We start from the raw sequence: 26049 nt of genomic DNA on the forward strand, positions 1-26049 counted from the left end.
CTTGCCACCGGTATGTCTTCTTCATGATAAACCAACTTTAAACCTTCTTTTCTTTTCTTTTGGTCCCCGTCTTCATTCCACTTCGGACTACACTGACTTCCCCATACCACCCGATCATCTCCCTCGCCTCGGTCTAATCGTATTCGTTTTCTTATGATCTCTTTTCGTACCCTTCAAATTTCAATTTTCTGTTTAGGCCTAACCTATGTGTATGGACCGGATGGCATCTCTCCAAGGAGCGTGTCTCAGAACTTATAAGGTCGTGGCTTGCTGACCCGTTTGGCTTTTTTTGCTTAAGAATCAAATCAGTTCCTTCGTCTTGGAAACATGAAGCGCGACGACTGACTCCAACGAAGGGTGGACTTCCTCACCTTTTTTCGTACGATCATTTTGACTTCCTACGATCTGCGGAGTCTTTCGATCTCTTCTCAGCTTCCATCTCCTTAAGCAACTTGAAGTTGGCAGTTTTCTTACTGATATGCGGTACGATTCTGACTGGGCCAAGTCCAGCGGTCACAATATTCTCTCTGTTGCAACTGTCTGGTCATCCCGTGTCGGTGGTAAATATTCCAAAGTTGTCGTTAGGGTGTGGCTTCCACGCCTCATCTCTGAGCTTCTAGCTCTTCGCTCTCCTCCCTCATTCTATTCTCTTCTTCACCTTTAAACTCCTATCTTATGGTCTCTCCTCCCTCATTCTATTCTTCCCCTCATCTCTAAACTCCTATCTTTTCGCTCCTCCCTCATTCTATTCTTTTCTTCATCTCTAAACTCCTATCTTTTCGCTCCTCCCTCATTCTATTCTTTTCTTCATCTCTAAACTCCTATCTTTTCGCTCTCCTCCCTCATTCTATTCTTTTCTTCATCTCTAGACTTCTATCTTTTCGCTCTCCTCCCTCATTCTGTTCTTTTCTTCATCTCTAAACTCCTATCTTTTCACTCTCCTCCTCCCTCATTCTATTCTTTTCTTCATCTCTAGACTTCTAACTTTTCGCTCTCCTCCCTCATTCTATTCTTTTCCTCATCTCTAAACTCCTATCTTTTAACTCTTCTCCTTCATTCTATTCTCTCCCTCATCTCTAAACTTCTATCTTTTCGCTCCTCCCTCATTCTCTTCTCTCACATCCAGGTTTCCCTTCGGTTCGTCCATCCCCATAATTGCAGATGGATCAGCCTCTCCTCACCTCCTGCCCAGCATCGTTTCTCAGGATTCTCTCCTGTCTCCTTCCATGTTCCTCTTATACGTCAACAATTTTCTTTGTTCAGCTAATAGCTAGACTTTGCCTCATACGTTAATAACTTAATAACTTTCACATCTGGTTCGCTCCTGCTCGATCTCCATCTCGTCTCGCTGCCACTACCGTAAATTGGGTCTGATTCGGATATTTCAAGTGAGGCAGATGATGCCAACTAGAGTTTAACGCTTCTAGAAGCCAGTTTCCTTGTATATCAGCCGACCTTTGTATCTTATTCTTGTGTCTCCCCTGACGATGTGATAATCGTGCAAAAGTGCGCTTGGGAACTTATGATATTTCATTTTCTCTTGGTTATCAGCATATATATATATATATATATATATATATATATATATATATATATATATATATATATATATATATATATATATATATATATATATATATATATATATATATATTCCTTATGATTCCACAGGGAAAATGAAACACGATAAGTTCCCAAGTGCACTTTCGTGTAATAATCACATCATCAGGGGAGACACAAGAGAGAAATATAAGTCAGTTGATATACATATATATATGTATGTGTGTGTGTGTGTGTGTGTGTGAATGGATGAGTCTTTCTTCGACTGTTTCCTGGCGCCACCTTGCGACGCGGGATACGGCAATCATGTATGGTATTAATAAAAGGATATATCATTATCGGTATTATTATTATTATTATTCTTATTATTATTATTATTATTATTATTATTATTATTATTATCATTATTATTATTATCATTATTATTATCATTATTATTATTATTATTATTATTATTATTATTATTATTATTATTATTATTATTACTATTATTATCATTGTAATAATACTTGATCGCCGTTTCCCGCATCAGCAAGGTAGACTGACGAAGAACGGCCCGTTTAGTTGCCTTCAGCAACAATAATACTATATAGAATATCTTAATCAGAAACTCAACAGAAAATTCTCCTGGATGCATCTATAAAGTGCCACGTCGAAATTATAAGTTTTATGTTAGGCAGACTAGTAAGGATCTTTCTGTTAGACTTAAGCAACATAAATATAGTATAAGAACAGGACAAGAATCAAATGCCCCGTTTGATCACGTTAAAAACTATGATCATTATTTTAATTGGAGTAATTCCACATCAGTTATTAACTCTATTACCACAAGAAATAGTATTGAGTCCTCTATTATCAAATACACAAAAAATCATAACCTTGATATTATTGAAGGTCTATACAAATTAGATAACTTGATTGTTGATAAAATTTGTAAACAATTCCCCTTCTTGTCCACATAATAAGTTTATGATACGCTCGTTGTCTATCTTGGACAATCGCATGTTACCAAATGCCGTCCTAGCTACGTCTCTTCGTTGTATATTAGCTGACTGTTATTTCTCTCTTGTGTCTACTCTGACGATGTGATTATTACAAGGAAGTGCACTTGGGAACTTATCGTGTTTTATTTTCATCGTGGACTCATAGGAATATACTTGGTCACGCGAAAAATTGTGATCCTTTCCAATATATATATATATATATATATATATATATATTCCTTTGCATATACATGTATTTTGTTATTCATTTTACTTCATTATCCTTACTCATTTTCATAAAAAGCCAAAATTATTCAATGGGCACACTTTGCTATGCTATATTACCGCATTTTTCCCTTAAACCGCACCATCGGAAAATGATCTAAAATAAAACTGTAATATTTTCTGCGACTCGAGTTAACGGCGGATAATTTATGTTGGGGAATATATGTGGGGCGGGTGTGTGCCTGAGGGCTAACATGACTTCACACACACACACACACACACACACACACACACACACACACACATACAGACACACGCGCGCGTACCCACCCATCAGGCTTGGATTCCCACTTTTTTTTATTGATGAGAGAAAACGGTCTTTAGTCAGCGCCAAACTAATATTTTTTTTTCCTCCCGTCCAGATGGTCCATTCTAGATTCACCCATACCATAGCCTTGTGGCTCCAGACCCACACTTACCTTAGACTGGTGGTCCCAGACCCACACTTACCATAGCCTTGTGGTCCCAGACCCACACTTACCATAGCCTTGTGGTCCCAGACCCACACTTACCATAGACTGGTGGTCCCAGACCCACACTTACCATAGCCTTGTGGTCCCAGACCCACACTTACCTTAGACTGGTGGTCCCAGACCCACACTTACCATAGACTGGTGATCCCAGACCCACACTTACCATAGACTGGTGGTCCCAGACCCACACTTACCTTAGACTGGTGGTCCCAGACCCACACTTACCATAGACTGGTGGTCCCAGACCCACACTTACCATAGACTGGTGGTCCCAGACCCACACGTACCATAGACTGGTGGTCCCAGACCCACACTTACCATAGCCTTGTGGTCCCAGACCCACACTTACCTTAAACTGGTGGTCCCAGACCCACACTTACCAGAGACTGGTGATCCCAGACCCACACGTACCATAGACTGGTGATCCCAGACCCACACGTACCATAGACTGGTGGTCTCCGACCTACACTTACATACATACATATCACATACATATTGTGATCAGCCACCTTGATAGAACATAATGGCTCCTGTAGAGTATTCAGTGGGAATAATTATTTACTATTCTTGATATGAAATTTGACGTCTATCTGGACTGGGACGTTTTCCTGCCACCAGCAGTTTGTCGTGAGTGTTGGCTCAAGGCAGGAGTGTGAGGTAAACATTATCTCTTGTCCCAGGTCTTCGTAGAGTCTGTGTTACGTAGACACAGACTGAGCCGTGCACCTCCCTGGTTTTGCTTACCCCAACAGTTATATACATCAGAACCACGACGTATGCTCGTCTGATACGAAGATCTTCCAAAGTGCACGATTTATCGAATCCGTTGGATCATGACGACACGATCCTCCAACACGACGCCACGAACCTTGCATGTGATGACCCGGACTTTGACCTGACCCTTATAGTTCAGGTCACAGGTCATGTCGTCCTACGTAGGAGTTGCACTTAGAAGGTTTATACATTTTGATGTTTTAGAATATTACCTAAATCTGTCGAGAAAATGAAACTTTGTACTTGTGATAATCCTGTTAGCCACGCCTGGGTGTGTATGTGTGTGTGTATACTTCACCGTCGAGCGTGGTGAGGACGTTGTTAGTGTAAGGTGGGTGTATGTGAGGCTGTGTAAGCTGGGTGTACCTGTGGCCGGGTAAGCTGGGTGTACCTGAGGCCATGTAAGCTGGGTGTACCTGTGGCCGGGTAAGCTGGGTGTATCTGAGGCCATGTTAGCTGGGTGTACCTGTGGCCGGGTAAGCTGGGTGTATCTGAGGCCATGTAAGCTGGGTGTACCTGTGGCCGGGTAAGCTGGGTGTATCTGAGGCCGGGTAAGCTGGGTGTATCTGAGGCCATGTAAGCTGGGTGTACCTGTGGCCGGGTAAAGCTGGGTGTATCTGAGGCCATGTAAGCTGGGTGTACCTGTGGCCGGGTAAGCTGGGTGTATCTGAGGCCATGTAAGCTGGGTGTACCTGTGGCCGGGTAAGCTGGGTGTATCTGAGGCCATGTAAGCTGGGTGTACCTGTGGTTGTGGTGTTGCTATTCATTTTCACACGTGGTACAAGCAGAAGGAGTCGAGGGAGGAGGGAGGGACATCTGACATGAAACTCGTCAAATGTATTCCCGAGAGGTACTCTTAAATACTTTTATATAACATAGACTCTGAATATATTATATCATATATGTATATGCTTATCCCTGGGGATAGGGGAGAAAGAATACTTCCCACGTATTCCCTGTGTGTCGTAGAAGGCGACTTAAAGGGGAGGGAGCGGGGGGCTGGAAATCCTCCCCTCTCGTTTTTTTCAATTTTCCAAAAGAAGGAACAGAGAAGGGGGCCAAGTGTGGATATTCCCTCAAAGGCCCAGTCCTCTGTTCTTAATGCTACCTCGCTATCGCGGGAAATGACGAATAGTACGAAAGAAAGATATGTATATGCTAGATCATACGCACCACTGTGACCTCTTGTGATATATATATGTATATATATATATATATATATATATATATATATATATATATATATATATATGTATATATATATATATATATATATATACTGTATATATACAGTAGGGTTGAGGGTTAAGTCAATTGGGAGGTAAGTTTGAATGGAGAAAAACTGGAGGAAGTAAAGTGTTTTAGATATCTGGGAGTGGATCTGGCAGCGGATGGAACCATGGAAGCGGAAGTGGATCATAGGGTGGGGGAGGGGGCGAAAATCCTGGGAGCCTTGAAGAATGTGTGGAAGTCGAGAACATTATCTCGGAAAGCAAAAATGGGTATGTTTGAAGGAATAGTGGTTCCAACAATTTTGTATGGTTGCGAGGCTTGGGCTATGGATAGAGTTGTGCGCAGGAAAGTGGATGTGCTGGAAATGAGATGTTTGAGGACAATGTGTGGTGTGAGGTGGTTTGATCGAGTAAGTAACGTAAGGGTAAGAGAGATGTGTGGAAATAAAAAGAGCGTGGTTGAGAGAGCAGGATAGGGTGTTTTGAAATGGTTTAGGCACATGGAGAGAATGAGTGAGGAAAGATTGACCAAGAGGATATATGTGTCGGAGGTGGAGGGAACGAGAAGAGGGAGACCAAATTGGAGGTGGAAAGATGGAGTGAAAAAGATTTTGTGTGATCGGGGCCTGAGCATGCAGGAGGGTGAAAGGAGGGCAAGGAATAGAGTGAATTGGAGCGATGTGGTATACCGGGGTTGACGTGCTGTCAGTGGATTGAATCAAGGCATGTGAAGCGTCTGGGGTAAACCATGGAAAGCTGTGTAGGTATGTATATTTGCGTGTGTGGACGTATGTATATACATGTGTATGGGGGGGGGTTGGGCCATTTCTTTCGTCTGTTTCCTTGCGCTACCTCGCAAACGCGGGAGACAGCGACAAAGTATAATAGAAAAATACAAAATAATATATAAATATATATATATCTATATATATATATATATATATATATATATATATATATATATATATATATATATATATATATATATATATATATATATATATATATATATAAATAAATACACACACACACACACACACACACATATATATATATATATATATATATATATATATATATATATATATATATATATATATATATATATATATATATATATATATATATATATATACTCTGTCGCTGTCACCCGCGTCAGCGAGGTAGCGCAAGGAAACAGATGAAAGAACGGCCCAGCCCACCACCCACATACCCATGTATATACATACATGTCCACACACGCACATATACATACCTATTCACCTATACATCTCAACGTATACATACATATAAATACTCAGACATATACATATATACACATGTGCATATTCATACATGCTGCCTTCATCCATTCACTCCGCCACCCCGCCACACATGAAATGTCACCCCCCTTCCCCTGCGTGCACGCGAGGTAGCGCTAGGAAAAGACAATAAAGGCCACATTCGTTCACACTCAGTCTCTAGCTGTCATGTGTAATGCACCGAAACCACAGCTCCCTTTCCACATCCAGGCCCTACAAAACTTTCCATGGTTTACCCAAGACGCTTCACATGCCCTGGTTCAAAACAGTGACAGCACGTCGACCCTGGTATTCCACATCGTTCCAATTCACTCTATTCCTTGCCCGCCTTTCACCCTCCTGCATGTTCAGGCCTCGATCACTCAAAATCTTTTTCACTCCATCTTCCCACCTCCACTTTGGTCTCCCACTTCTCCTCGTTCCCTCCACCTCCGACACATATATCCTTTTTGTCAATCTTTCCTCACTCATTCTCTCCATGTGACCAAACCATTTCAAAACACCCTCTTCTGCTCTCTCAACCACACTCTTTTTTATTACCACACATCTCTCTTACCCTTACATTACTTACTCTATTAAACCACCTCACACCACATATTGTCCTTAAACATTTCATTTCCAATACATCCACCCTCCTCCTCAAAACCCTATCTATAGCCCATATATATATATATATATATATATATATATATATATATATATATATATATATATATATTTTTTTTTTTTTTATTATACTTTGTCGCTGTCTCCCGCGTTTGCGAGGTAGCGCAAGGAAACAGACGAGAGAAATGGCCCAACCCCCCCCCCCCCCATACACATGTATATACATACGTCCACACACCCAAATATTCATACCTACACAGCTTTCCATGGTTTACCCCAGACGCTTCACATGCCTTGATTCAATCCACTGACAGCACGTCAACCCCGGTATACCACATCGCTCCAATTCACTCTATTCCTTGCCCTCCTTTCACTCTCCTGCATGTTCAGGCCCCGATCACACAAAATCTTTTTCACTCCATCTTTCCACCTCCAATTTGGTCTCCCTCTTCTCCTCGTTCCCTCCACCTCCGACACATATATCCTCTTGGTCAATCTTTCCTCACTCATTCTCTCCATGTGCCCAAACCATTTCAAAACACCCTCTTCTGCTCTCTCAACCACGCTCTTTTTATTTCCACACATCTCTCTTACCCTTACGTTACTCACTCGATCAAACCACCTCACACCACACATTGTCCTCAAACATCTCATTTCCAGCACATCCATCCTCCTGCGCACAACTCTATCCATAGCCCACGCCTCACAACCATACAACATTGTTGGAACCACTATTCCTTCAAACATACCCATTTTTGCTTTCCGAGATAATGTTCTCGACTTCCACACATTCTTCAAGGCCCCCAGAATTTTCGCCCCCTCCCCCACCCTATGATCCACTTCCGCTTCCATGGTTCCATCCGCTGCCAGATCCGCTCCCAGATATCTAAAACACTTCACTTCCTCCAGTTTTTCTCCATTCAAACTCACCTCCCAATTGACTTGACCCTCAACCCTACTGTACCTAATAACCTTGCTCTTATTCACATTTACTCTTAACTTTCTTCTTTCACACACTTTACCAAACTCAGTCACCAGCTTCTGCAGTTTCTCACATGAATCAGCCACCAGCGCTGTATCATCAGCGAACAACAACTGACTCACTTCCCAAGCTCTCTCATCCCCAACAGACTTCATACTTGCCCCTCTTTCCAAAACTCTTGCATTCACCTCCCTAACCACCCCATCCATAAACAAATTAAACAACCATGGAGACATCACACACCCCTGCCGCAAACCTACATTCACTGAGAACCAATCACTTTCCTCTCTTCCTACACGTACACATGCCTTACATCCTCGATAAAAACTTTTCACTGCTTCTAACAACTTTCCTCCCACACCATATATTCTTAATACCTTCCACAGAGCATCTCTATCAACTCTATCATATGCCTTCTCCAGATCCATAAATGCTACATACAAATCCATTTGCTTTTCTAAGTATTTCTCACATACATTCTTCAAAGCAAACACCTGATCCACACATCCTCTACCACTTCTGAAACCACCCTGCTCTTCCCCAATCTGATGCTCTGTACATGCCTTCACCCTCTCAATCAATATCCTCCCATATAATTTACCAGGAATACTCAACAAACTTATACCTCTGTAATTTGAGCACTCACTCTTATTCCCTTTGCCTTTGTACAATGGCACTATGCACGCATTCCGCCAATCCTCAGGCACCTCACCATGAGTCATACATACATTAAATATATATATATATATATATATATATATATATATATATATATATATATATATATATATATATATATATATATATATATATATATATATATATATATATATATACAAATATACATACAAATATATATACATATATATATATGTGTATGTGTGTGTGTGTGTGTGTGTGTGTGTGTGTGTGTGTGTATGTTCATCCCCAGCCATCCTAGGACGGACGACTAGTGTCACGTGACCAAACAGTAACATTAATCCATCGTGAAGATGTCTTCAAGACGAAGATAAGACACTTGGCTCATGAAGGTACAGTTCCTCATTATATTTCCTGCTGCTTCTTCCCAACCAACTCTCTCATACCTTTAAGAATATCACGACTCCTTAAACCTAGAATTTCCCTGCGTTTTTAAAAAAAATTATTCTTGAAAACTGTTGAAAACATAAGGAAATATGAGACCCCCTTGCAGAAGAAAATGTTTTTCTCTTTCTTTTTTTCTTTTGTGACACCTGACGGTCATCACGTGACACTTCCAAGAAGTGGAAGATCTTTACTTCGACAATGTTGAAGGATCTGCCAGAACCCAGCTGTTCTTCAGTTATCTTCTCCTTCCCGTTGGATTTCTTTATCCTCCTCCTGGTTTGATTCTGTCCTTCTTCTACGTTGCTTATCCTTATTCACCATCTCTTCCTCCCTCCCCTCCTCTCTGCCATCCTCCTCCACCTCCTCTGTTCCCCCGGAGCAAACTTTATGCCAGTGGCGTCGAGTGAGTGATGATGTGTTTTGCCTCTGGTTGGCTCGGGCCGCCGTCATGTGAGGGACAGCCAGTGTCGGGTGTGGAGCAGGTGTTCGTCGCATGGGACCATCCCACGCCCCTCAACACCCCTGGTCACATTCCTCGTCACACCAACCACTGAACACCGCCTTGGACACAGATGGACGCTATTATCTGCCCAGGATTACACACTTGTCATTTTTATCTCTTCCGTGATGGAGGAAAGGTCAAAAAAAAGATGTTCCTCGAGAGGGAAGCCATCTTAGACATCCCCAGCTTCCCTACCTGGACCCTAGGGACGCCTGGCTTCACTCACCCCCGCCCAGCGTGAGTTCCACCGGGAGCAACTTGACACATCGTCCACCAAGACGCTCTGCCTCGCGGAGTAAAAGTAAGATTCGTCTAACAGCTTCTCAGGTTACGGTAAATGAAACCCGGGTACTACACCCCGCAGACTATGAAGGATTAATATAAGCTCAGTGGAGGAGGTTGGACCAGATACAGAGGTGGTTGAGGAAGATAGATGGTGAGGAGGTGGAGAGGAGCCTCTCTGCATGATCCACTGTTTCGTCCTCTTAATCTTGGGTCGTCCTTATTGAACACCTGGGTTGGTTGTGGCCCTTCTGCTACGCTGAGGATTCGAACCTTTGACAGGGTGCTGACCCAATCTAGCCCCGTGCTGACTCATGGTCAGTGTGTGTGTGTGTGTGTGTGCCCAGTGTATGCGTAGGTAGAGACGAGGTGAGGACGTGGAAGCACAGAAGCCAATGATGCGCACTCGCTAGTGTCATTGGGGTCGATTGGGAGGTGGTATGGCTGCTGCTCGGTGATCAGTACCTCCTCCATCACTGCAGCTTCCTCAGCCATCCCACTTTTTCCTCCCCCGTCAGTGCTGGACCAACACACATAACGTCCTGTGATTGCTCCCGGACTCGAGGGACGCACTGTCCCGTGTCCAGCTCGATACTCACTTTGCTCTTTTTCATATCCGTGTTGACTCACGGGCAAGGAATAAAGACGAAGCATTGGACCAAAATACCAGAGACAGTGTCCCAGGGAGGTACAGGTCCGTCACTGCTAGGTACAGGCACTCGAGGCATGGGAGAAATGCCCCTCAGACGTCGTGCTACACAAAGCTGAACACCACATGGGAGGCTGGTGCCTTCCCCCTGACACTGTGGGAGGAAAAGGCACTGCCAACCTCGTACGTACCTGCTCAACCCAGACACTGTGGGAGGAAAAGGCACTGCCAACCTCATACGTACTTGCTCAACCCAGACACTGTGGGAGGGAAAGGCACTGGCAACCTCATACGTACCTGCGCGACCCAGACACTGTGGGAGGAAAAGGCACTGGCAACCTCGTACGTACCTGCTCAACCCAGACACTGTGGGAGGAAAAGGTACTGCCAACCTCGTACGTACCTGCTCAACCCAGACACTGTGGGAGGAAAAGGCACTGCCAACCTCATACGTACCTGCTCAACCCAGACACTGTGGGAGGAAAAGGCACTGCCAACCTCATACGTACCTGCTCAACCCAGACACTGTGGGAGGAAAAGGCACTGCCAACCTCATACGTACTTACTCAACCCAGACACTGTGGGAGGAAAAGGCACTGCCAACCTCATACGTACCTGCTCAACCCAGACACTGTGGGAGGAAAAGGCACTGCCAACCTCGTACGTACCTGCTCAACCCAGACACTGTGGGAGGGAAAGGCACTGGCAACCTCATACGTACCTGCTCAACCCAGACACTGTGGGAGGAAAAGGCACTGCCAACCTCATACGTACCTGCTCAACCCAGACACTGTGGGAGGAAAAGGCACTGCCAACCTCATACGTACTTACTCAACCCAGACACTGTGGGAGGAAAAGGCACTGCCAACCTCATACGTACCTGCTCAACCCAGACACTGTGGGAGGAAAAGGCACTGCCAACCTCATACGTACCTGCTCAACCCAGACACTGTGGGAGGAAAAGGCACTGCCAACCTCGTACACTGGACCACTATCTACACTAGACCACTATCTACACTGGACCACTATCTACACTAGACCACTATCTACACTGGACCACTATCTACACTGGACCACTATCTACACTGGACCACTATCTACACTGGACCACTATCTACACTAGACCACTATCTACACTGGACCACTATCTACACTGGACCACTATCTACACTGGACCACTATCTACACTGGACCACTGTCTACACTAGACCACTATCTACACTGGACCACTATCTACACTGGACCACTATCTACACTGGACCACTATCTACACTAGACCACTATCTACACTGGACCACTATCTACACTGGACCACTGTCTACACTGGACCACTATCTACACTGGACCACTGTCTACACTAGACCACTATCTACACTGGACCACTATCTACACTGGACCACTATCTACACTGGACCACTATCTACACTGGATGTGACAACACTGTTGTCTGTTTCTAAAATCATCCGTATTTACCAAGGTTCAAACATGATGTCAAAACATTAGTGAGAGACAAAAAAAAAATATATGTTTTAGATTTGGCAGAAATTTTTTTTATGTGCGGTCGACATTTTATGAGAGAGAGAGAGAGAGAGAGAGAGAGAGAGAGAGAGAGAGAGAGAGAGAGAGAGAGAGAGAGAGAGAGAGAGAGAGCAGGAAACACATACACACACATGCACATACACACACACACATACACACACACACACACACACACACAGGCTATATTAATAAAATTCGTCCGTGCTCCATAGACTTCAGTCTGAAAGAGCTGAGTGTGGCCCCCAGGACCCGTGCTTGTCCTTCGTCACCTGAGTGTGGCCCCCCAGGACCCGTGCTTGTCCTTCGTCACCTGAGTGTGGCCCCCCAGGACCCGTGCTTGTCCTTCGTCACCTGAGTGTGGCGCCCCCAGGACCCGTGCTTGTCCTTCGTCACCTGAGTGTGGCGCCCCCAGGACCCGTGCTTGTCCTTCGTCACCTGAGTGTGGCCCCCAGGACCCGTGCTTGTCCTTCGTCACCTGAGTGTGGCCCCCAGGACCCGTGCTTGTCCTTCGTCACCTGAGTGTGGCCCCCCAGGACCCGTGCTTGTCCTTCGTCACCTGAGTGTGGCGCCCCCAGGACCCGTGCTTGTCCTTCGTCACCTGAGTGTGGCCCCCCAGGACCCGTGCTTGTCCTTCGTCACCTGAGTGTGGCCCCCAGGACCCGTGCTTGTCCTTCGTCACCTGAGTGTGGCCCCCCAGGACCCGTGCTTGTCCTTCGTCACCTGAGTGTGGCCCCCCAGGACCCGTGCTTGTCCTTCGTCACCTGAGTGTGGCCCCCCAGGACCCGTGCTTGTCCTTCGTCACCTGAGTGTGGCCCCCCAGGACCCGTGCTTCTCCTTCGTCACCTGAGTGTGGCCCCCCAGGACCCGTGCTTGTCCTTCGTCACCTGAGTGTGGCCCCCCAGGGACCCGTGCTTCTCCTTCGTCACCTGAGTGTGGCCCCCCAGGACCCGTGCTTCTCCTTCGTCACCTGAGTGTGGCCCCCCAGGACCCGTGCTTCTCCTTCGTCACCTGAGTGTGGCCCCCCAGGACCCGTGCTTCTCCTTCGTCACCTGAGTGTGGCCCCCAGGACCCGTGCTTCTCCTTCGTCACCTGAGTGTGGCCCCCCAGGACCCGTGCTTCTCCTTCGTCACCTGAGTGTGGCCCCCCAGGACCCGTGCTTCTCCTTCGTCACCTGAGTGTGGCCCCCCAGGACCCGTGCTTCTCCTTCGTCCTGCTTCTATACATAGCCTACCTGGCTCTAGGTTCACCACAGATTATCACACGTATATCTTTTTTCTTCGTTCACTTTTTTGTGGTTGAACGAAATTCTTTCTGTGGCTAATGATGATGATAATCATGATAAATGATGATGATGATGATAATGATGATAATGATGATGATAATGATAATGATGATTATGATCATGATCATGATAAAGGATGATAATGATCATAATAACGATAATCATGATAAATGATGGTGATAATGATGATGATAATCATGATGAATGATGGTGATGATGATAATGATGATAATGATGATGATAATGATAATGATGATTATGATCATGATCATGATAAAGGATGATAATGATCATAATAACGATAATCATGATAGATGATGGTGATAATGATGATGATAATCATGATAAATGATGGTGATGATGATAATGATAATGATGATTATGATCATGATCATGATAAAGGATGATAATGATCATAATAATGATAATCATGATAGATGATGATAATGATGATGATGATGATGATGATGATAATAATGATGATCATAATGATCATGATAATGATGATAATGATGATTATAATGACGTGTCATCACTTTGCTCTTAACGCCAGTGGCCTTGATGTATCGGTCGTTTGATCGTGAACCGACCTTGTAACAACATCCCGAAATGAAATCTATTAGTTTAGCCTCAGCCAGAAATGGATGATGAGTTTGCTCAGTGTGTGGGTGAGTGTGGCAGAGTCGGTCCCCCTCGGTCATCCATGAAGCCAAACACACACACACACACAACCTCATCATTCTGGAAAGATTAACTGATTACGAAATACAACTGCCGCTCACCCAATTACGAAATACAACTGCCGCTCACCCAATTACGAAATACAACTGCCGCTCACCCAATTACGAAATACAACTGCCGCTCACTCAATTACGAAATACACCTGCTGCTCACCCAATTACGAAATACAACTGCCGCTCATCCAATTACGAAATATAACTGCCGCTCATCCAATTACGAAATACAACTGCCGCTCACCCAATTACGAAATACAACTGCCGCTCACCCAATTACGAAATACAACTGCCGCTCACCCAATTACGAAATACAACTGCCGCTCACCCAATTACGAAATACAACTGCCGCTCACCCAGTTACGAAATACAACTGCCGCTCACCCAATTACGAAATACAACTGCCGCTCACCCAATTACGAAATACAACTGCCGCTCACCCAATTACGAAATACAACTGCCGCTCACCCAATTACGAAATACAACTGCCGCTCACCCAATTACGAAATACAACTGCCGCTCACCCAATTACAAAATACAACTGCCGCTCACCCAATTACGAAATACAACTGCCGCTCACCCAATTACGAAATACAACTGCCGCTCACCCAGTTACGAAATACAACTGCCGCTCACCCAATTACGAAATACAACTGCCGCTCACCCAATTACGAAATACAACTGCCGCTCACTCAATTACGAAATATAACTGTCGCTCACTCAATTACGAAATACAACTGCCGCTCACCCAATTACGAAATACAACTGCCGCTCACCCAATTACGAAATACAACTGCCACTCACCCAATTACGAAATACAACTGCCGCTCACCCAATTACGAAATACAACTGCCGCTCACCCAATTACGAAATACAACTGCCGCTCACCCAATTACGAAATACAACTGCCGCTCACCCAATTACGAAATACAACTGCCGCTCACCCAATTACGAAATACAACTGCCGCTCACCCAACGAGGATCGTTCTTTGGAGGACGAACGACTTTATGACACTACTCCTGATGACTGACTGCACGTTAACTTAATGACTCTCTTCTCCAATCAGGATGTAACGACCAAATTGCATATGATTGTTCACGTAGATCTGTAGGGCAATGCTGATTTAAATCATAGTGGGACGACGTGTGGTAATCTGGCCCCGGGGTGTGGACACGTAGTGAGGTGGACCTTGGCTGCTTCTGGTCAGCCCAGAGAGAGACCCCTGGCTGCTTCTGGTCAACCCAGAGAGAGACCCCTGGCTGCTTCTGGTCAGCCCAGAGAGAGACCCCTGGCTGCTTCTGGTCAGCCCAGAGAGACCCCTGGCTGCTTCTGGTCAGCCCAGAGAGAGACCCCTGGCTGCTTCTGGTCAGCCCAGAGAGAGAGCTGCTTCTGGTCAGCCCAGAGAGACCCTTGGCTGCTTCTGGTCAGCCCAGAGAGAGACCCCTGGCTGCTTCTGGTCAGCCCAGAGAGACCCCTGGCTGCATCTGGTCAGCCCAGAGAGAGACCCCTGGCTGCTTCTGGTCAGCCCAGAGAGAGACCCCTGGCTGCTTCTGGTCAGCCCAGAGAGACCCCTGTGATGGTCTCTCTACCTACCCCCCCTCCCCCTCCTGCCCCCCCCCCTTCCCTGCTCCCCTTCCCTCCCCCTCCTACGCCCCCCCTTCCCTGTCCCTCCTCCTCCTCGAACGCCCCCCCCCCCTTCCCTGCCCCTCCCATCCCCATCTCCTTCCTTGATGCTGTCTCATATACCGTTACAAATGGGGTTAGGTCTCTCTCTCTCTCTCTCTCTCTCTCTCTCTCTCTCTCTCTCTCTCTCTCTCTCTCTCTCTCTCTCTCTCTCTCTCTCTCTCTCTCTCTCTCTCTCGTGTTTGCCTCACACCCACGGGAGGTCGTTCTCCACACGCGTGGTCGTCCTTCACATGCCGCTCGCGGTCGCCTCACCCTCCCTCCTTCCTCCACGTGCGGTCATCCAGTACATGTATTGATCGCGGCGGGCGTCGCGTACCAGTTTTATACACGTCTCTGTCGTCCAGTACACGTCTGGCTCGTCCGAGTGGGTCGTAGGAGAGGTCGTCCGGCGCGCACGTCATGGGTCGTCCAGCAGCCTGGGGTCAGGATGGTCCAACACACGTCGTCCTCGTCCGTCATTGTGGCTGTTCACAAGGCGCGGGCCTCACCAGTAGTATGTGTCCCCGCTGAATAAATACATCGACTCATTCCCTCTCTAATTGAAGGTTATTGTCACTCAACGAGTGTGTGTGTGTGTGTGTGTGTGTGTGTGTGTGTATGCTACATGGTAACCTGGTTTTCCTCCATCATTTGGGCCTGAGAGTATTAGTCTAGTGTGGGGACCAGCAGGTCCTGATGATGGTGAGGGAGAGACTATCTATCGGTCGCTGGGAGACGGCCAGCACGGCGAGGGATGTGGGTGGAGTCATTGTGAGAGTGGAGGGATCCACTGTACTGGTGGTCACTAAGGAAGAGAAGGTTTATATATATATATATATATATATATATATATATATATATATATATATATATATATATATATATATATATATTCCCTGGGGATAGGGGAGAAAGAATACTTCCCACGTATTCCCTGCGTGTCGTAGAAGGCGACTAAAAGGGGAGGGAGCGGGGGGCTGGAAATCCTTCCCTCTCATTCTTTTTTAATTTTCCAAAAGAGGGAACAGAGAATTGGGCCAGGTGAGGGTATTCCCTCAAAGGCCCAGGCCTCTGTTCTTAACGCTACCTCGCTAATGCGGGAAATGGCGAATAGTTTGAAAGAAAAAAAAAGATATATATATATATATATCTTTTTTTTTCATACTATTCGCCATTTCCCGCGGTAGCGAGGTAGCGTTAAGAACAGAGGACTGGGCCTTTGAGGGAATATCCTCACCTGGCCCTCTTGTCTGTTCCTTCTTTTGAAAAATTAAAAAAAAAAAAAAGAGAGGGGAGGATTTCCAGCCCCCCGCTCCCTTCCCTTTTAGTCGCCTTCTACGACACGCAGAGAATACTCATCTCATCCACAACAGACGGCATACTTGCCCCTCTCTCCAAAACTCTTGCATTCACTTCCTTAACAACCCCATCCATGAACAAATTAAACAACCATGGAGACATCACGCACCCCTGCCGCAAACCCACATTCACTGTAAACCTGCCACTTTCCTCTCTTCCTACTCGTACACATGACTAACATCCTTGATAAATCTTTTCACTGCTTCTAGCAACTTACCTTCCACACCATATACTCTTAATACCTTCCACAGAGCATCTCTATCAACTCTATCATATGCCTTCTCCAGATCCATAAATGCAACATACAAATCTATTTGCTTTTCTAAGTATTTCTCACATACATTCTTCAAAGCAAACACCTGATCCACACATCCTCTACCACTTCTGAAGCCACACTGCTCTTCCCCAATCTGATGCTCTGTACATGCCTTCACCCTCTCAATCAATACCCTCTCATATAATTTACCAGGAATACTCAACAAACTTATACATCTAAAATTATATTCATATATATATATATATATATATATATATATATATATATATATATATATATATATATATATATATATATATATATATATATATATATATATATATATATATATATATTTTTCATTCATTTTTTTTTCATTCAAACTATTCGCCATTTCCCGCGTTAGCGAGGTAGCGTTAAGAACAGAGGACTGGGCCTTGGAGGGAATATCCTCACCTGGCCCCCTTCTCTGTTCCTTGTTTTGGAAAATTAAAAAAAAAAAACAAGAGGGGAAGATTTCCAGCCCCCCGCTCCCTCCCCTTTTAGTCGCCTTCTAAGACACGCAGGGAATACGTGGGAAGTATTCTTTCTCCCCTATCCCCAGGGATAAATATATATATATATATATATATTTAAACTATTCGCCATTTCCCGCGTTAGCGAGGTAGCGTTAAGAACAGAGGACTGGGCCTTTGTGGAATATCCTCACCTGGCCCCCTCTCTGTTCCTTCTTTTGGAAGATTAAAAAAAAAAAACGAGAGGGGAGGATTTCCAGCCCCCCGCTCCCTTCCCTTTTAGTCGCCTTCTACGACACGCAGGGAATACGTTGGAAGTATTCTTAATCCCTACCCCAGGGATATATATATATATATATATATATATATATATATATATATATATATATATATATATATATATATATATATATATATATATATATATATATATATATTTATATATATTTTTTTTTTTTTTTTTATACTTTGTCGCTGTCTCCCGCGTTTACGAGGTAGCGCAAGGAAACAGACGAAAGAAATGGCCCAACCCCCCCCATACACATGTACATACACACGTCCACACACGTAAATATACATACCTACACAGCTTTCCATAGTTTACCCCAGACGCTTCACATGCCTGATTCAATCCATTGACAGCACGTCGACCCTGGTATACAACATTGTCTCAATTCACTCTATTCCTTGCCCGCCTTTCACCCTCCTGCATGTTCAGGCCCCAATCACTCAAAATCTTTTTCACTCCATCTTTCCACCTCCAATTTGGTCTCCCACTTCTCCTCGTTCCCTCCACCTCCGACACATATATCCTCTTGGTCAATCTTTCCTCACTCATTCTCTCCATGTGCCCAAACCATTTCAAAACACCCTCTTCTGCTCTCTCAACCACGCTCTTTTTATTTCCACACATCTCTCTTACCCTTACATTACTTACTCGATCAAACCACCTCACACCACATACTGTCCTCAAACATCTCATTTCCAGCACATCCACCCTCCTGCGCACAACTCTATCCATAGCCCACGCCTCGCAACCATACAACATTGTTGGAACCACTATTCCTTCAAACATACCCATATATATATATATATATATATATATATATATATATATATATATATATATATATATATATATATATATATATATATATATATATCACCAGTGACTGAATCCGGGTGATGAACACCACGTGTGTATGTGTGTGTGTGTGTGTGTGTGTGTGTGGATGCAGCAGTACAGGTGGAGGTTGATGACCAGGAGGCAGCTGAATGACAGCCTTAATGATACACGGTGTGTCGGGGGCCTGGAGAGGGTTGTCTTTCATGGAGAGAGAGAGAGAGAGAGAGAGAGAGAGAGAGAGAGAGAGAGAGAGAGAGAGAGAGAGAGGTGAGGGAGGTGCACGGCGTGTTCCTAAGTGCCCTGACGCCCTCCCATCAATGATTGGGGTACCCCATCTACACACACACACACACACACACACGCACCGAAGGCTGGATAAGACACTCATCAAATCATTGCAGGCATTTTGCATAATCCCTGTCAACATTGACTGGAGAGAGGAGCAAGTTGAGTCATTAAAGCATCAAAGGAAAGCTCGAGGCGACGAGAAGAAAGAAAGTCTACTGTAAAGCAGCGGGTGAGTTGACCTAATTGTTCCTTAACCTACGTTAACTCAAGTGTTAAGGAGAGGGATCCAAGGCTTGAGAGAGCTCCTACGGACCACCACTTCGTGTTACCAGGCTTGAGAGAGCTCCCACGGACCACCGCTGCGTGTTACCGGGCTTGAGAGAGCTCCCACGGACCACCACTTCGTGTTACCAGGCTTGAGAGAGCTCCCACGAAATCACCACTGCGTGTTACCGAGCTTGAGAGAGCTCCCACGGATCACCACTGCGTGTTACCAGGCTTGAGAGAGCTCCCACGGACCACGGCTGCGTGTTACCGAGCTTGAGAGAGCTCCCACGGATCACCACTGCGTGTTACCAGGCTTGAGAGAGCTCCCACGGACCACCGCTGCGTGTTACCGGGCTTGAAAGCGCTCCCACGGACCACCACTGCATGTTCCCATGCTTGAGAGAGCTCCGATAGACCGCCACTGTGTGTTACCGGGCTTGAGAGAGCTCCCACGGACCACCGCTGCGTGTTACCAGGCTTGAGAGAGCTCCCACGGACCACCGCTGCGTGTTATTAGGCTTGAGAGAGCTTCCACGGACCACCACTACTGGAGGAGAGACCACAGAGATCTGTTGACTACAGGGGAATAGAGGTGTGAGTGTAGGACCAGCCTGGGGGCCTTACGTTCACGACTGATGGGGACTCCCGGGACTGATGGGGACTGCCGGGACTGATGGGGACTCCCAGGACTGGTGGGGACTGCCGGGACTGATGGGGACTCCCAGGACTGATGGGGACTCCCGGGACTGGCGGGGACTGCCGGGACTGATGGGGACTCCCGGGACTGATGGGGACTCCCGGGACTGATGGGGACTCCCGGGACTGATGGGGACTCCCGGGACTGATGGGGACTACGTACAGCACACGAGAAGGCCTGGGTCTCCCCATCCGTCCAAAGACCATCATAACCTTGAAGTCACGAGGAAGATGTGGTCACTGGTGGTGTTGGCTGTTGTCAACAGACTGACGCATACCACACACACACACACACACACACACACACACACACACACACACACACGACCATGATCAGTGCAGCGAACATGCATGAATTCAAGAAGCATGACAGAGAATATTCAAGAGATGGGATCCCAGGTGTGTAGATGGCCCTCTCCCCCATATGTGACGAACAGGTCCCTTGCATCGGCAGTTTACACACACACACACACACACACACACACACACACACACACACACACACAAAGAGCTGTACACACGCGCCGTCCGTAGCGCCTCCCGTTCCTGCACTACAACGGTGGGTAAGACATGCACACATGTCACCTGGCTTTCCACGAGAATACGTAGCACCACCGGCCTACGTCAAGGTCAGATATAGTGACCACATCATCTTGTATGGTAAACAATGGGAAGAAAAAATAAAATCCCTCCGTTGACATCAGATATTTTTTTTTTTTTGTCCTCTTATTGACCTTTGATAACCTGAAGCTGCTGACGGAGGAGGAGGAGCAGGAGGACGAGGTGCCCTCTGCTACAGGAGGGATTCCTGGCTGAGGGCAGGAGGGAGGGTGAGTTGCTGCTGGTCCACCTTGTACCTACGGGGGTCATCATCCTCTGTGAGGGCAGCCGTGAGCCAGGGAAACAGACCTCCCCCGGGCCAAGCACTAACCCATTCATCACATTACCTCACGTGACGATAGATACAAATGGTTCATCGGAATTTCATCGACTGGAAGTGAATTATCATAATTGTCTGTAATGTGTTCCTTGTTTACAGAGTGCGATGATAAGTGTGACTGATGACCGTTCACACCCCGGCCGCTGGTCACAAAATTAGGGCTGTAGTTCAAATGACAGTCCGTCATTACACCGATGGTGTGCAGTCATTGGTAGTGTGGCGTATTGATTTACGGTGAGAGCTGTTAACGATGCGTTGATGAATGGTGAATATATGATGAGCGAGGGTGATCATATCGGCGCGGCGGTGGGCGAGGGGGTCATGACGAGTGATGGTCAGGTAGCGAACGCTGCACGGACGTTGCACGTGAGTCGGCACGGGCCCAAAGGACTAGGACCAACACGGGTTCGAAGTCCTGGGTGTGGTAGTAGGAACACACACACACCACTCGTTCCAGCTCTTCATCCTTCTCTCGGGGGCTGGTCGATAGACGAGCTGACTCTCACCTACTGCCCAGGAGAGAGAGAGAGAGAGAGAGAGAGAGAGAGAGGTCTATACATCCAAGTGTTCCTCATCATCAGCACTGGTCGGTCGGACACACGATGTGTGTTTCCCTCCGCGCTCCCCAGACCTCATCCTCTGTTGCCCTGGCCCAACGCCCGGCAAGACCAGGCCAGGCCAGGTCGGGTCATACAGTTTTGATCACACCCTGACCACAGATCCATTACATCATCCGGTTATTAGATCGTAAGTCATGCTCGACCAATGATTATGCCCAGGGAGGCAGCGGGCGATAACCGATGTAGACTAGCGCTTGGCCTGGTTTGCGCTCGACCCCCAGCAGGACACAGCCACCGCCAGGGGAGCCCTGCTGGCTCTTGCACCTGATTTACGTGCTCATGTTGAAGAGATGCAGTGATGAAGGATCTTGTTACCCCAAGCAACACCTCGACATGACCGAGTAAAAACAGGATTTACGGTACACGGAAGATTGCATCTCCCAGCGTCAGATATTTTCCTTTTCAATCTCATTGTTAAATAGAATCTGAAGTGTAACGAGATACTTAGTGTGACAGTAAGGCTTAGGGATTTAAAGGGAGCCATATTAAGCTTACCAAGCTCAGCTGAAGAGTTCGGATGAGAAACTGAAGGAGCATTGGTATAGTGACCAAGGTTCCCAGTGATGACTTGCCACCCTAGCATCCATACTTTGACCCTCAGGTTCTCATCTATTTCTACTCCGTGGAACTCCTCCCGTCGGCCATTGACAACTCAGGCGTGAGCAGGTGTGACGTCTGTTTCCTTCCCGACTTGGCTAAGCTTTAGGAGTTTTCATATGGTAAGGAAACTGAAGAAAAAAAATGGCCAGGGAAGAGAGTCGTATGCGAGGCTACGTGGAGAGGCAAGAACAAGTGTGAGAGTGACGGATGATCACATTACTCATAGAACTTGCTCCACAGTCCAGGGCCCAGGTGGGGGTAAGGCCAGAACCTCCCCTCAGTAACAAGAGACGCACCTCTACTTGATAAGATTTGGGTTACACACATCACCAGAGGCAGTATGGCAGGACGACAGACATAGAGGCACGGGAAGATAGAATGCGAGACGAAAGGAAAGAGAGAGAGAGAGAGAGAGAGAGAGAGAGAGAGAGAGAGAGAGAGAGTCTATGGAATGGAAAATGCCGGATACGTTCCATGTAAATCTGTGGTTGCAGAGGAATTATGCTTCAGCCACACAGGAGGCCGAGGCCCCTCACGCCCTGGGCCGCGCCGTGATGGGTGTGTGTGAGGCTGGTCAGGTGTGGGCGGCGGCATCACCCCCTCACTCCTGCCACTGTAACGGCAGCGGTGGGAGCGAGCAACACACGCTGTATAGAGGCGGGAAAGATATTCCTTTTGTTTTAAGAGGAGGTTATTTACGTGTGTGGGTGTACATATCATGTGGTACTCCGTGTGTGTTTCTCATTACCTACTGTACATTGTGGGGAGGGCATTCTACATTCGTAGGGTCCACTCCTCTTGAACTTTCGCTATATTGTCATACAACTTTTTAACTTTGGTATGCTGTCAGGATTTGTAATTTCATTGCTTAATCTATTCCATTCATCCACTAATATGATATGATATGATATGATGATATAATGTAATATAATATAATATAGTATGATATAATAGAATAGAATAGAATATGACATATATATATATATATATATATATATATATATATATATATATATATATATATATATATATATATATATATATATATATATACACACACACACTTGATCGCCTTTTCCTCAGTCAGCGAGGTAGCGCAAGGAAACAGACGAAGACTGGGCCCATCCACTCATATATATATATATATATATATATATATATATATATATATATATATATATATATATATATATATATATATATATATATACATATATATATATATTTTTTTTTTTAAACTATCCGCCATTTCCCGCGTTAGCGAGGTAGCGTTAAGAACAGAGGACTGGGCCTTTTTTGGAATATCCTCACCTAGCCCCCTCTGTTCCTTCTTTTGGAAAAAAAAAAAAACGAGAGGGGAAGATTTCCAGCCCCCCGCTCCCTCCCCTTTTAGTCGCCTTTTACGGCACGCAGGGAATACGTGGGAAGTATTCTTAATCCCCTATCCCCAGGGATAATATATATATATATATATATATATATATATATATATATATATATATACACACACACACACACACACATAAACGCCCATACACGCACATATACATACGTATTCATAGTAACATATAAATACATATACACAGATATATTCTTGCTTGCTTGCCTTCATCCATTTCTATAAATCCACGGGGATGTAAAACACGATAAGTTCCCAAGTGCTCGTTCATGTAATAATCACATCATCAGGGGAGATACAAGAAAGAAATATAACAGTCAGTTAATATACAACGAAGAGACGCAGTTAGGATGCCATTTGGTAAACAAGTGACTGCCCAAATGTAGGTTGGGTACGTTCGAGACTGGCAATAAACGTATCATAAACTTATCATGTGGACAAGAAGGGAAACTGTTTACAAATCTTATCAACAATAAAGTTATCCAATTTGTATAGACCACTAATATCAGTGTAACATTCCTTGTGTATCTAATAATAGAAGATCCAATTATATTTCTCGTGGTACAGGAGTTAAGAGTTAATAACTGAGATGGTATTACTCCACTTAATACACTGATCATAATTTTTATTGTGATTAGACAAGGCATTTGATTCTTGTCTTGTTCTTATATTATATTCATGTTGCTTAAGTCTAACAGAAAGATCCTTACCAGTCTACCCATCATAAAACTTATCACAATATCTACATGGCACTCTATAGATGCATCCAGCTGTACTTTCTGGTGAGTTCCTGACTAAGATATTCTTTATAGTATTGTTGTTGCTGAAGGCAACATTTACGTTAAAAGATATAAGCAACATGGGAAGTAAAGTGAAATCATCATTAAAAGGGAGGAGAACTTAAAAAGTTCTTGGTGTCGAGGGGAGCTTTGGGTTCAGCCCTATAAAATTATTTCTTTGCCAACTTAAAGCAACTTAGCAACGAGAGAGAGAGAGAGAGAGAGAGAGAGAGAGAGAGAGAGAGAGAGAGAGAGAGAGAGAGAGAGAGAGAGAGAGAGAGAGAGAGAGAGAGGAATGATGAGAGGGCTCCCATCCTTCTCTCTCACACACACACACACACACACATATATACATACATATATATATATATATATATATATATATATATATATATATATATATATATATATATATATATATTTTTTTTTTTTTTTTTGTCGCTGTCTCCCGCGTTTGCGAGGTAGCGCAAGGAAACAGACGAAAGAAATGGCCCAACCCACCCCCATACACATGTATATACATACGTCCACACACGCAAATATACATACCTACACAGCTTTCCATGGTTTACCCCAGACGCTTCACATGCCTTGATTCAATCCACTGACAGCACGTCAACCCCGGTATACCACATCGCTCCAATTCACTCTATTCCTTGCCCTCCTTTCACCCTCCTGCATGTTCAGGCCCCGATCACACAAAATCTTTTTCACTCCATCTTTCCACTGGGGATAGGGGAGAAAGAATACTTCCCACGTATTTCCTGCGTGTCGTAGAAGGCGACTAAAAGGGAAGGGAGCGGGGGGCTGGAAATCCTCCCCTCTCGGTTTTTTTTTTAAATTTTCCAAAAGAAGGGACAGAGAAGGGGGCCAGGTGAGGATATTCCCTCAAAGGTCCAGTCCTCTGTTCTTAACGCAACCTCGCTAATGCGGGAGATGGCGAATAGTATGGAAGAAAAAGAAATATATATATATATATATATATATATATATATATATATATATATATATATATATATATATATATATATACACACACAGACGTACCTACATGTGTGCAAGAGTATCTTAAGACCTGTACTTCGCTCCGGACTCGTGATCACCTCTCCTTCCCTTGCAGGAGTGTACTGCAACGCCACCTGGGACACGCTCTACTGCTGGCCGGCCACCCGGGCGGGCAGAAGGGTCAGCCAGTCGTGTGCCACAGTGTTCAGCGAGGTGCCTGACCTGCGCAACTACCCGCATGGTGAGGCCCCTCTGTGTGTCTG

General features: G+C 45.3%; 1 protein-coding gene across 2 annotated transcripts in view; it reads left to right on the forward strand.

Annotated features, from left to right (window-relative positions):
- The window catches only part of LOC139764008 (corticotropin-releasing factor receptor 1-like), a 102782-nt gene that overhangs the window by 33958 nt on the left and 42775 nt on the right, over positions 1 to 26049 (forward strand). For both annotated transcript variants that reach the window (XM_071690477.1, XM_071690478.1), the window contains exon 3: positions 25902 to 26027. In XM_071690477.1, the coding sequence (XP_071546578.1) occupies positions 25902 to 26027 (126 nt within the window). The remainder of the gene's footprint in view (positions 1 to 25901; positions 26028 to 26049) is intronic.

This window comes from Panulirus ornatus, chromosome 48 (assembly GCF_036320965.1).
Source record: "Panulirus ornatus isolate Po-2019 chromosome 48, ASM3632096v1, whole genome shotgun sequence".
NCBI lineage: Eukaryota > Metazoa > Arthropoda > Malacostraca > Decapoda > Palinuridae > Panulirus > Panulirus ornatus.